The 13,304-nt window shown below is 44.0% G+C and overlaps 1 protein-coding gene across 1 annotated transcript in view; it reads left to right on the top strand.

Moving 5' to 3' along the window:
* ctnnbl1 (catenin, beta like 1) overlaps nucleotides 1–13,222 on the top strand; it is a 51,940-nt gene extending 38,718 nt beyond the window's left edge. The window contains exons 14-16 of the mRNA XM_080533786.1: nucleotides 4,973–5,110; nucleotides 5,337–5,409; nucleotides 13,006–13,222. Coding sequence (XP_080389912.1) covers nucleotides 4,973–5,110; nucleotides 5,337–5,409; nucleotides 13,006–13,094 — 300 coding nt within the window. The 3' untranslated portion in view covers nucleotides 13,095–13,222. The remainder of the gene's footprint in view (nucleotides 1–4,972; nucleotides 5,111–5,336; nucleotides 5,410–13,005) is intronic.
* Nucleotides 13,223–13,304: the final 82 nt, after the last annotated feature.

The raw sequence follows: 13,304 nt of genomic DNA, 5'->3' as shown, positions 1-13,304 counted from the left end.
TCTGAGCACTCTGTTATAGCTATTAATAACACAGTGACTGCTCAAGAAAATGCAACCGCAGCATCTCTCTGTGTGGCGTCTCATCATGGCGTCTCGCAAAGAGCAAAAATCGGCTGACCAACGAACATCTTGACCAGTGCCTTCATAGCAACAACGGAGTACGAGCCCAACTTCAGGACCGTGGCCGCTTCCCGACGCTGTCATTTCTCACATTTCAACCTGTCTCACCAGAGTGTTTGATTGCACAACCACCAGTTGTGTGGCCCACGGTTGCCCAGTGCATTTTCAAACTAGCCCGCTATAAAGCTGCATGCCGTGTGTAATTGTGACCGCAAAGATATTCTTTGGTATTCTTTTGCAACAGCTACTGTTTCCTTGCAGAAGAGGCATACAGGTTTTGGTGACCCCAGCTCTAAAGGAAGGCATGACCAGGAGATAGAACCCCTTCAAGGCTCAGACACTGTGTGTGTATGTCGATCAGAAAAGGCTGGTGGAGGTAGAAATCATGTGCCACGTGTGATTGATACCATTCCATATTCCGTCCCATTACAATGAGCCGGCCTCTGATTTCTACCTCCACGAGCCTCCCCCTGATGTTGATGCACGTGAAATGGGCCAATCTGATCTCTCAGAATGAGATTGTGTAGTGGATACAGATTGAAGAACTTGAACTCAATGGGTTGTACTGTATCATCACTGGTCTTTATAAGTATCTTATATTTCGAGCATATTGTCTGTGCGTGTTGCTACCTGGATGCACATAGCATAGGTCCGTCACTAAGGTCCAATCCCATTTCTCATTTTTACCCCTACCCCTCGCTTTTCGGCTAGCTCCTCTGAAACGAGTTACAAGGGGTAGTGGTTGAAATGCGACATGGAAATATGTCAAAATGCGAGACTGTCATACGAAATGCGAGGGTGTCAGCCTTAAAACATTGTTGTAACTTAGATAGCTAGCTAGAGACATCGGCATACTAGTGATTTTTTTGTTATGCTTGTTATAAAGAGATGGTCTATAATATATTGAAATGACATAATACGATGGTTATAATAATTGTTGTTATCTTTATTAATGAACAAAATAGTTACACAATTAAAATGTCTTTGTGGCTTTCTTTTGCCCTCACATAGAATAGGTCTATCACTAACACACACATACCATAGGTCTATCACTAACACATACAATAGGTCTGTCTCTAACACTCACATTGAATAGCTCTATCACTAACACATACAATAGGTCTATCACTAACACACATTGAATAGGTCTAACACTACCACACATAGAATAGGTCCAGCGTTAACACATTACATTGCACGGAGTGTATTGCTGTTCCAGACAAGTACCTGAACCCAATTGTCTGCATCGTAACTGTTTATTTTAACTATCTTATTTCAGTCCTGGCGTCTGGCTCTAACATGTCCTGACCTGTATCTATAAAGAGACCACCTTGCCATAAAGAACCTCCCCTTCCCCCCAACACTAACTCCCTCATTGTCCTTTGTCCAATATGGCTGCCGTCAGCGCATCTGGTTTTATCGCCTAGTCGTTTCAGCTTGTTAATGTTCCCTCAGAATTCTGGAGGCTAAGCAAAATGTTTTCCTCTCTCTGCAATGTGTATTGAGAGGTTTCCACAGGAGTTTGTTGATCTAAGGAGTCCTCAGGACCAAGGTTTAATAAGCTCCCGTCCCCCTCTTCCTCCCTCCCTCTGTGGTCCTAATAAAAGGGTGCTCTCTGGTAGAATGATGAGGCACAGCAAAACACCTCTCAAGTGCACCACAACACAGCAGAACGCCTCAGTGCAGTTTCTGAGGACCCGGCTGTTTGTTTGTCTGTATATGATTGAACTCGTACAGTGAGATTCTTTGGCTGTGCGCATGTGTGTTTTCTTCAAGAAAAGTTACTTTAGGTTAGAATTGGTTGCAGCTGGTCTCTCTCTCTCTCTGGTCTCTTTCTTTGTCTTTCTCTCAGTCTCAGACAGTCCCTCTCCCTCAACCCCGCCCCCCCTCCTCTCTCTCTCTCTCTCTCTCTCTCTCTCTTCCCCTCTCTCCTTCCCCTCCCCTATCTTGCTATCAGAAGGAGAAAGCAGTGTTAAGTTCTCTCCCTCCTCCCTTCTCTCTCCCCCTCCTCCAGTCAGACTCAATGAAATCAGAAACACAATGTGTTTGATACCATTCCTCATTCCGCTCCATTTATTATAATGAGCCCGTCCTCTGATTTCAGCCTCCACTAGCCTCCGCTACATACATACACATAGATAGAGTACAGGATAGAAAAGAGACATCATTGTAGTTTGATGGAGGAAAATAAATGATGGTTCATGCTGTGGGGTGATGGAGGTTGTCTCTATCTCCTACCTCCCACGCTAAGCCTATCCCACAATAGCGTACTCTGCCAATTTTAATGTGGGTGGTTGCAGGCGCTGTCTATTACCAGCTCCTATCTCCCTCTCTCCCCCTCCCTCCCTCTCTCCCCCTCCCTCCCTCTCTCTCTCTTTCTTTTGTTCTCTCTCTCTCCCCCTCTCTTCTTCCTATCTTCCCTCCCCTGACCTGCTCCTGCGACCTCATTAAAGGGAAGGCATCCATTTCTCTGACATCCATTAGCTGAGCCTGGCTCTGTGACATCCATTAGCTGAGTCTGTGTGTGCGGTGGGGTTGTGGAGAGGCTGCAGTCTATGTGCAGAGGGATTGACAGTCGCTGCCTGGGGAGCAGGTCTGGAAAGCGCCTAGGTAATCACACGCACACGCACATGCACAAACACACCAGAGTCTTATTAAGCCCTGTGTTGGCTTAAAGTGTGTGTTGGGGGAATCTCTGTGTGTGCGTGTGTGAGCGCTTGCGTGCACACCTGTGTTGTGTTCCTTAACAGTAAGCCACCTGAAAGTGCTGACAAAGACGTGTGCTTAATTCAGCATCAACAGACTCCACACAAGCCCAGTGTCAGGCCCTCTTCTCCTGCTGTCATCCTAACACCTGCGCTGGTCTGACACTGAAAATCACCTTCTCTCTTTCTCTCCTTATCACATTCTCTCTCTCTCCATATTGCGTTCTGTGTCTCTCTCTGTCCATCTTAATTATGTTCTCTCTCTCTCCAGCGTTGTTCTATAGGTTGTCAGGCTCTCTACGTTAATTAATTTATTAAGTCCTCCAGGCTTTTGGGCGAATACTTTTCCTCTCCTCTCTTTTCCTCTCCTCATACTCAGTATGAAAATGTCTGGCAAGAGGAAAGGAAAAGCATTCTCAAAGAGGCCTGGAGGACTTAATTTGAGAGAATGTTTGTGTGTGTGTGTGTGTGTGTGTGTACATGTGTACATGTGTACATGTGTGTAGCTTCTGCATCAGGGCCAGTAGATGGAAACACCTCTGTCTGCTAATGCAGTCTTATCGTACCCTGCTCGTTACACCCACACACACCACACACACCCACACACACACACACACACACACACTAGGGATAGGAATTGATAAGATCGGTTCGATTCTTTATCGATTCCCTTATCGATTCCTGATACATTTTCTGTGTGGAAAAAAGTAGGCCTACACAGGTTTTCAGTGTCAACACAGCTGTTTTATTATCTCGAAATCTGCTCTGGTTTCAGAGCGCTCTGGTTTCAACGTCATAGAGCGCTCTGAAATCCGTTCATTTACAAACGGTCAGATAAAAGTCTTTACAAACTAATTGTAAACAGCAACGGACACCAACAATACGATTACCATCATTTGGCTGGCGAGCAACAATTTTACGTTAACATTAACTTTGACGTTAGCTAGCTTTCTGTTGCTAACTTTAGTGATGTTGATAGTAGTAGATACTCGTTAACTAACGTTGCCATTTTCATCTTTTAAAATTCATTCAAATGAACACATTTTTTAAACAACGTTCCCCCAAAAATAGTTCCTCGGATATCGGCTTTCCTAAGTTGATAACTTCATCATTGAGTTGTTTATTAAGTGTAACATAATTAGCTTGTTTGAGTGGGTCTTGATTTAGACTGTAAATCATTGTGCGATAGCCTTCTGGGGAGTTAGCCTAGTCTACGACGTAAAGCTTTCAAATTATGTTATGGCTTTTGGATTTGCTGTAAATGTCGAGCGTATTAGCCTTCTGGCAGCACATTTGAAAAGCAGCTTGTTTTCATCACAGACCTATTTTAGGAGCTGCATTGTTTGTTTGTTTGTTTGTTTGTTTTTGCACAGCGAAGTGATTGCTATTCCTGTGAGCTGATGTCCTTATCACTAGACTAGGGCACGGCATGTTTGTGTTTGTGTGTGTGTTTGCGCACCAGGCCGCAACCTGGCTCTGATGACCCAGCCAGAGTTAAACCCTTGAGAAGGCTTTTTCTTTTACACAATAAAAAATAATATTGTCCCCCACAACGTGGCTGTGCGCCTTCGGCTTCACAGTAAACCACCTTCTATTGTCCTGGCTTAGCAGCAGTCTGAGGTAACATAGAGTTGGGTTGCACTAACGCTACACATTGAGGCTGGTGGAGGTAGAATGGATGGGCTCATTGTAATGCATGGAACGGAATGAGGAATAGTATCAAATTACATGTTTGATACCATTCCTTAATCCATTCCAGGTGTTATAATGAGCCCGTCCTCCGATTTCTACCTCCACCATTCCATATCTGTGTCTCATTATCATGATTGATGAATGCTAGCAGTGTGTGACAAGTGTGTGTTATTGGCCAGCAGTGTGTGTATTGACAGGTGTGTGTTATTGGCAGACTGACAGGCTGGTTAAGATGGATAACTATGCCGCTGTGCATGCGAGCAGAGCCGCTTGAGGCCCTCCTGACACCTAACTCTTAAATCAATTGATTTGTGCTGCGTTGATCAATAAAGGGATTGGAGTGGAGACGGTTGAGACACCTGAATGAATAGTTTCTCTCTGTTTATTCCTGTGTGTGTGTGTGTGTGTGTGTGTGTGTGTGTGCGTGTGCGTGCGCGCGCATGTGTGTGTAACAGGACATGGTGCGTCGTGGGGAGATCCTGGATGACATGGTGGAGGATGAGTTCTACCTTAGGCGTCTAGACGCAGGCCTCTTTGTCCTCCAGCTGCTCTGCTATATCATGGTGGAGATCAGCAACTCTGGCATCTCACAGGTACAGTACTGTCTGGAAGGCTGCAGTACCCTCCACGTACTGTAGGGGCACGGGTTAGCGGTCCGGAAGTAAACTTAACTCATTTAGTGTCGAGGCTGAATAAAGTTGCCCAAATTGTCCACATTCTAGAGTGCTTGGATGACCAACTTCACCCTGTCCTGCCCCCCCCCCTTCTCTCTCTCCTTCTGTCTCTCTTTTTCTCTCCCTCTATCTCTCCCTCCCTCAGCTCCACCAGAGGGTCCAGCAGATTCTCAACCTACGAGGAGGGTCTGTCAAGGTGGTCCGACACATCATGAGAGGTGAGTGATGTCATCATGTATTCTACTTTCTACTCCCCACATTTGTACTGGTTTTTCAACTGGTTGATCTATTTCTTAAGGAAAAGAGGAGTACAGATTTTCGTCTGCATCATTGTCGACTAGTGGCAGGGGGATGTAGAGTATCCTGCCCTGCCCGCTCTCCCCCTCTCTCCCACCCTCCACCCCTGTCCTAGTGTTCTGATGCAGATTAGAGCTGTCAGTCAGGTGTCATGTGACTGTGGACAGTGTAGTGAATCAGCTGTTGTGGTGCTTCACTGAAGCTGTGAGCACCGTCCTCCCGTCCCCCTGGGACCCAAGTGTTTGTTTGTCTCTCATTTTGTATTCACACTCCGTACGTGCATGTGTGCGGATTAGAGAGGCCGTTTCTCTCCTGACCTCCCCCATTACCAGCCTGTCTCCTGCATGGGAAGTGGCAGCATATAAAGGTTAAACACATGAGGAGAGGATGGGGGGAAGGACGGCCATGTCTGTGTTAGGGCTGCACGATTAATCGATTTTAAATCGAAATCGCGATTTGAAATGATTTTTTTTTTTAAACCTTTATTTTACCAGAAAGTCACATTGAGATTAAAACCTCTTTTGGAAATTTGATCAGCACTCATGGAATGCCTCTTGTCCAATCAAATTACTTGGTCTCTTTATGACTTTGAACCCGGCGCTCTCAGAGCGAATTTACGAACGCAGGCATAGGTTGTGTCACGACAGTCAGTCCAATTATTATGAGACTTTGGGCTAACGTAACGGAGACAATTAGACACCACATGGCTTACTGGACGTATGATAAACGTTAGTATGTTATAATTGCGACAGGTAAGTGTACAATTTCACTATACTAACTGTACCAGCCAAGTGCATGTCGGTGCTGTTAGTCCAGCCTTAAACTTAGCTTAGCTAACTTGTAGTCTTTGAGACGGTAGCTTAGCTTAGCTACTCATGCTAACCCGGCGTTAAAGTACAGACACAGAGTTGACAGTCTCAGCAACCTGCGGGTTGGTGTTTATATAGTATAGCAGGCTTATGGATACATGGAAGTTAACTGTTCTGTTGTCAAACATGAATGTGTCCTGTATGCATAACCTCATACCATTCGTTCATACCAGCCGGCTTTAAAGACGCAGAGGTTAGCCTAGCCTAGCCTTGGGCTGAAGTATGTCACAGATTCCTAAGTCAAGGTGACGTGTGTCTGTGCTCCATAGTCAGAGACCACCATTCTATCATTCATCAGTTCGACTGTTGACCGAGTCATCTAGATGTGGTCCTTTCAGTTATAGTCACAGTGTATCCCCAAATGATCATTTTAATAGCTGGATCATCTTAGAAAGTAGCCACCTGTCTAGATGAGATGAGGTTATCATATATACAATTCATATCTTTTAAGTTCTCATCCTTGCATTAGAATTAGAGCAGTTAATAGTTTGATGGTATCATGTGGTAATGCTCTGTGAAAATAGATCACCTGCCAAGTATTTTTTGAAAGTACCTGCCCTTTTCCAAACAGCTTCCAATTAAGCTTTCCTAGATGGTTGTGTGAAACAAACCACCTGAGTCAGGTTAGTAATGCTCCATCACATGTTTTAATCTGAAGCTTGATTTTAAAGCAACCCAACTTTAAAGCAACCCAATGTAAGTTTAGTTCTTTCACTCGTAGCTCGGGCTGTGGGGGTGCTAGAGGAGGGAGCCTCTAAGTCCCCTGAAGACGTACAAACAAACTGCACGTTGATACGACCTTCCTAGCCGGAGATATGGCCACACTTTACAAAAACTCCCCTTTTTTTTTTTTTTTTTTTGCTATTTTTTAAAAAAATAATCGCAAATTAATCGCAATCGCGATATCTGTCCAAATAATCGCAATTCGATTTTTTTCCCCAAATCGTGCAGCCCTAGTCTGTGTCTCTGAATGTGAACCTGAGCTCTCTGAAAGACAAACAGAGAAGCTGGATATAGGATGAATATGCCTTATAGAAGAAGGGTTCACCCAGGGATATTTAAACAGCGTGTAGCTGGATTGAGAGAGAGAGAGAGAGAGAGAGAGAGAATTCATGTCAAAATGTATAGAAACTACAGCTAAAAGGCTAAAAGTGGGTTTTTTACAAAAGGTCTCTCTATTGGACACATTGAGCACTGAGACGGTGAGATGATTAACCCAGCTTGTCACCACCGAGGCTGCCCCCGAAATGAGGCGTGACGTTCGCCACGGAGCAGGCAGCCCTCGCCAGCGACCCGGCAAATGGAGGCAGAATTCGTCATGCCTTATCAACCCCTCTGATCAGTCGCCGTAGTGACAGGTGGAGAAGTCCGCAATGCCGGTCTTCAGGTTCGGGAATGCTAGTGATGATAGTGTTCTGGTGGCTGGTGTCAGGAGAGGGTAGGACGGTGAGGGCCAGGCGTTGAAAAGCCTGATGGCACATAGGGCTGCCACGATTAGTCGACTAGTCGCGACGACGTCAATTACCAAAATCGTCGCCGCCATATTTGGTAATCGCCGTAGTTGCATGTTTTTTTGGAGCTGAAATAAGCGTTTTTATTTATTTTATTTTTTATTTATTTTTTCCTGGCACCCCCCCTCCCAAATGTCGTTGTTTGGTACCTGTACTATATCAATGACAATAAAGACCATTCATTTCATTCGATAAGCATTCGTTTTTCTTCCCTGAAGCTGCCACTGGCTAGCATCTCCCAGTGTCTTTGATGTACATGCGCAGTGTCGGTCATCCGGGGCACACGTGACTTCCCCGGAAAAACAAACAGAGAAATGTCTTCCTGTCCTCGTACCTCTAAAGTGTGGGGGCATTTCAACCACAACGTTGAAAAAAAGAATGTAAAATGTAAAATTTGCAAAGCTGAACTCGCTTATCATGGCAGCACGTCTATGATGCGCGAGCATCTAAAAAGGAAGCACGTTGTGGCAGATGACGAGGAAGACGATGGCTCGTCTCGGTAAGCTAGTTAGCTTGTTATTGGCTAACGATATCGTTATTTTAAAAGCCTTCTGACATTATTTTACGTTATGTGCTGTAACGTTGTCATCAAAGCGATACTTATCAAATAGCTAAAAATGTTGTCTTAACGTTACAGTGCTAAGAAGGCGCGTTCTACTATGAGATGAGTGAAGCAAAGCAAAACTTTTGTACTCTGTACAAGTATTTATTTTTGTTTTTGTATTCTTTTTGTTGCCTAGTGCCTAGCCTACCTCATTTTACTCAGCAGTTTGCACCCTCTACTACTCTTTACATTACATTACATGCAAGTGATGCCAGAAATAAATCTGCAAAGTTCATTAAAATATCTATTTTTGAGTGAACAATCATTTTAATTGTCTTTATTTTTAGTTAGCACATGCCTACAACAACAACTAACAACTTCAAGCTAAATTTAGAAGCTGATTTAGAAGATGATAGCTAAATAAGAGCAATTGAGTAATTGTGCGATAAGCTGTAATTTATGATCCGATTAGTCGACTAATCGTTAAAATAATCGGTGACTAGTCGACTATGAAAATAATCGTTTGTGGCAGCCCTAATGGCACACACCATCATGCATGCACGCACACACATACACACACACACACACACACACACACACACACACACACACAGGCATGCAGACAGACGAGTGAGCTGAGCCTGTAGTCTATTGGAACTCAGGAGTCCCTCTCTTTTCTTACTGCTTGATCCTCAAGCACTAGGCGTGAATGTGAGGTTGACAGCCCTGATGGGTTGTGTGCGTGTATGCCTATGTGTGTGTGTGGACACTGAATTTCATGAAAGTATTAATCGTGCGTGTGTGTGTGTGTGTGTGTGTGTATGTATGTATTCCCTGGGTTTCTGCCTCCCCAATGTGTTTAGAGGCATGTGTGTCGGGCCGCTGTCAGAAGCCCCTTTATTCTCTCCTCCCCTGCTGCTCTTCACAGAAACAACCCCTGGTTTGATGTGCTCTCTCACTCTCTCTCATCTCTCTTTCTCTCATCTCTCTGTCTCTCTCTCTCCCAAGGTCCCTGGGCTTGCTGGGTAATCCTTCAGCAGGCCCCTACCTGCTCAGGGACCCGGCTCACCGCTGCGCATTAGACTTACAAATACACTTTTCAGAGGCTTCACCTGACTGACTCTCCACAGAGCTGATAAGAGAGAGAGAAGAAAAGAAAAGGAAAGAGGCTCTATTGTGTTAACACAGAATAGGCTGAACTCAGATGTGCCCCTTAGGGAATGGCTCCGCAGTAAGAGGGGGATGTAGAGATGGATATACGGCATACTGCGTTTTGAGAACTAGAACGGAACACTGATAAAGGGTTATATGCTGTAGGGTTTTAAAGGGATGCAGGGTATTGTGTTGAGAAGGCAGAGGTTGCAGTTATAGGAAGCCCTGAGAGAACAGGTGGAAGATGCAGAAAAAGGATCAAGGTGTACTGCACTGAGAGAACTAGAATGTAACCTAGAGAGAGGGTTATATATTGTAGGGTTATATACTGTAGGGCATGGATCACCAATAGGTGGCCCGCGGGCCACATCCGGCCTGCAAGAATCTTTGGAGAAATGCCAGAAGGAAAACATTATAATTTGATAACAAAATTATAATTTTTAAAGAAATTTTTGGCACTATTTCAAACATAATTCATAATTTCAGCAATCAAAGAAGAAATGTTCCATCTTAATTCCAACCTGCATTTCCTGTATAGTCCAGTCCCCTTCCTTGGCACGCAACATAATATTAATACGTCAGTTGTAGTGAATCGAAAAGCGGGACAGATAAGACAAATAACTAAGTTCATCAAATGGCTACAAAGAAATGTAAAGTTGTTACCGAAAATAGACTGTTTAATGCAGATTGGACTAATCAATTTTGCTTCGTTCTACCAGGACATGACAATGAAACAACTAAATTAACCTACATGTTATTTTAGAGTAGGTGTAGAGTAGCTGTTTCCTATTCTTAAAGGGAAAAATGGATGCGATGATGATGAGATGAGATTGATGAGATGAGATTTGCGCACGTGAACGAACATCTTGTCCCATCCTTTTTAACACCCATAGTTGCCTATAAATGGTCAGTGAAATGCCCCGACAGAACGGTGTAAAAAATAAATTTCACCGAGACAATTTCTGCGCAACAGTTCCACACAACGGACACATCATAACAATATGAAACTCTTCTCTCGTCTACCAGACCATAGATAATATATACGTATATAATATCTATGTGCCAGACGGCATCAACAACCGAATCAGTTTAAACATAATTCGTCCTATTGTTTACCTTATTATTTATGATAATTTCATAACATCCAAGTGTCCAATTAAATATGATTCCTGATTAAACTATACAACATATTTGAGGGGTTGTTCTGCAAAAACAGATATCTCCCTTTCTATTTATTATCCTAAATCATGTTTTTTTTTTTTTTATTAGATTAGATTCAACCTTATTGTCATTGACAAGTACTAAGACAAGGAAACGCAGTTCATCATCTAACCAGATTTTGATCAGATCTAACCAGATCAGCATTGTAGAAAAGCCATGAATGTTTCAAGTTTATTGTTACGTCACATTACACGAGTGTAAAGGGCTCTGCACACAGCGTGCGATTTCTGTTGCGCGTCAACGTTCCATTTTGAAGTTTGAATGGAAGTCTATGAGAACATACAACAGAAATTGCATCGCACGCTGTGTGCATTGGGATGCGATGTTTTATGATTTTCTCATAGACTTCCATTCAAACTTCAAAATGGAACGTTGACGCGCAACAGAAATCGCACGCTGTGTGCAGAGCCCTTAAGAGAGTAAAAGTGTTAGGCTTCGGTTCCTGACATTGCAGCACAAGACATAAGACAATAGGCATAATACAAGGTATTTCAAAGAGTTTCTCCAGTTTCATCCTTCTGCCAGCGGAGTCGTTGTTGCTAATTTCTCCAGTTTCTGTGCGTACGCATGGGTACCAGTGTGCGTAGAGGTGCACGCAGTTTCACGCAAAGTTCAAAATCCCAAAAGTCCAGCCCCCACAGTGTATGTTTAGAAAAATTCTGGCCCTTGGACAAATGTAATTGGTGACACCTGCTGTAAGGTTGTATACTGTATGTTATATACTGTATGTTATATAATGTAGGGTTTATATACTGTAGCATATGTGTGGTGGCCTGGGAAAACCCTTCACATGGTGGCATTTTGACATTTTCGTTTTTTTATATTTCCATCAATTAGAAGTTCTCAGCTATTCATAACTGGTGACTAGCTGAATGACTGAGATAGCCCTTTATTTTAAAAAGTTATGAGCATTTTAATGTATCATGTCAAAAAAAGTGAAAGGTGAGAAATGCTGCCCCCATGCTGCCCCCTACCCCTTTCTCCTCCGGGTCGGGGGAGGAGCCTATGCAGATCGGCCGGTCTCGTTTGTCTGCTTGTGATGCGGTGTTAGTCTGCTCGCCTCGTCGGTATGCGAGGGACAGATCCATTTGTGTGTCTTCTATTTAAGATTTTATTACTTTATGCTTATTGTGAGCATCAGTAAACTGGCAATAACACAGGTGGAAGTATCGTCTCTCCTTTCGCTCATGTGTGCGTGCGTTGCTTAACTGAGAATGAGACACGTTCAACGTGACGTTGTTTCGCTAGCAAACTACCCACCACAAAAACATAAAAATAAGTACTTTCTCTTTTGTTTTCTTAAAATGTTTATTCACCATAATGTAGTATGGAGTTCAATGTACTAGAATACCACATAATATAAAAATCGCCGAAATAGGACATTTCCATCTATTTTTGCTCTTTGCCACAAACGAACGCCAGCGACATCCGACGGGTTTTCCCAGGCCACCACACATATATTCTGTAGGGTTATATATTGTAGGGTTATCCTGTAGGGTTATATATTGAAGGGTTATAAAGGGATATAGGGTGATAGTTTCTGTATATTATGATGGTTCAGCACAGACTGAAGTTATACAGTGTGAACCCCTGAGAGAATCGGTGGGGATATAAGGATAAAGTGTGTGTGTGTGTGTGTGTGTGTGTGTGTGTGTGTGTGTGTGTGTGTGTGTGTGTGTGTGTGTGTGTGTGTGTGTTATAAGAATAAAGATGTATAGGGCAGTGGGATCTACAGTGTTAGTACAGTATACTGCGTTAGGACTGCAGTATGTTGACCTACAGGAGAACGCCCTTGCTCTAGGGATGGGGAATGGACTGTAGCTTCAGACAGCTGTGTGTGCTAGCTCACAATCTACTGTTCTCTCTGATAGAGAGGCTTTTCAGGTGGCAGTGATGTAGCTTTCTCTAAATCTTTGTCTCTGAGCTAAGCCTTGTCATTTTACACATTTTACACAGTGTGGATGGATTACGGTGTGTGTGTCTATGTACTGTGTGTACTGTGTGTACTGTGTGTACTGTGTGTGTACTGTGTGTGTGTGTGTGTGTGTGTGTGTGTGTGTGTGTGCGCCTCGCTCTTCAGGTTGACTTCTCTTCCTTTTGATTTGAGGCTTACAGGAACCATGGAAGTGTATCCACGGAGAAGACTGATTTAAAAACAAGCCTGCATGAAGGGTCTCTGATACTCTACCTAATTATGGGATGCCCTTGTGTCTTTTGCAGAGTACGCTGAAAACATTGGTGATGGGAAGAGTGAGGAGTTCAAAGAGAGCGAGCAGAAGAGGATAATGGACCTTCTGGAGAACTTCTAAACTCTGACCCCCACCCCCTTCAACTCCCCACCCCACCCCCTTCAACTCCCCACCCCACCCCCTTCAACTCCCCACCCCACCCCCTTCAACTCCCCACCCCACCCCCTTCAACTCCCCACCCCACCCCCTTCAACTCCCCACCCCACCCCCTTCAACTCCCCACCCCACCCCCTTCAACTCCCCACCCCACCCCCTTCAACTCCCCACCCC

The sequence above is a fragment of the Nansenia antarctica genome, assembly GCF_963989245.1.
Source record: "Nansenia antarctica genome assembly, chromosome: 6".
NCBI classification, from domain to species: domain Eukaryota; kingdom Metazoa; phylum Chordata; class Actinopteri; order Argentiniformes; family Microstomatidae; genus Nansenia; species Nansenia antarctica.
Note: the sequence above shows the minus strand (reverse complement) of the source record. Positions and strands in the feature narration are given on the sequence as shown.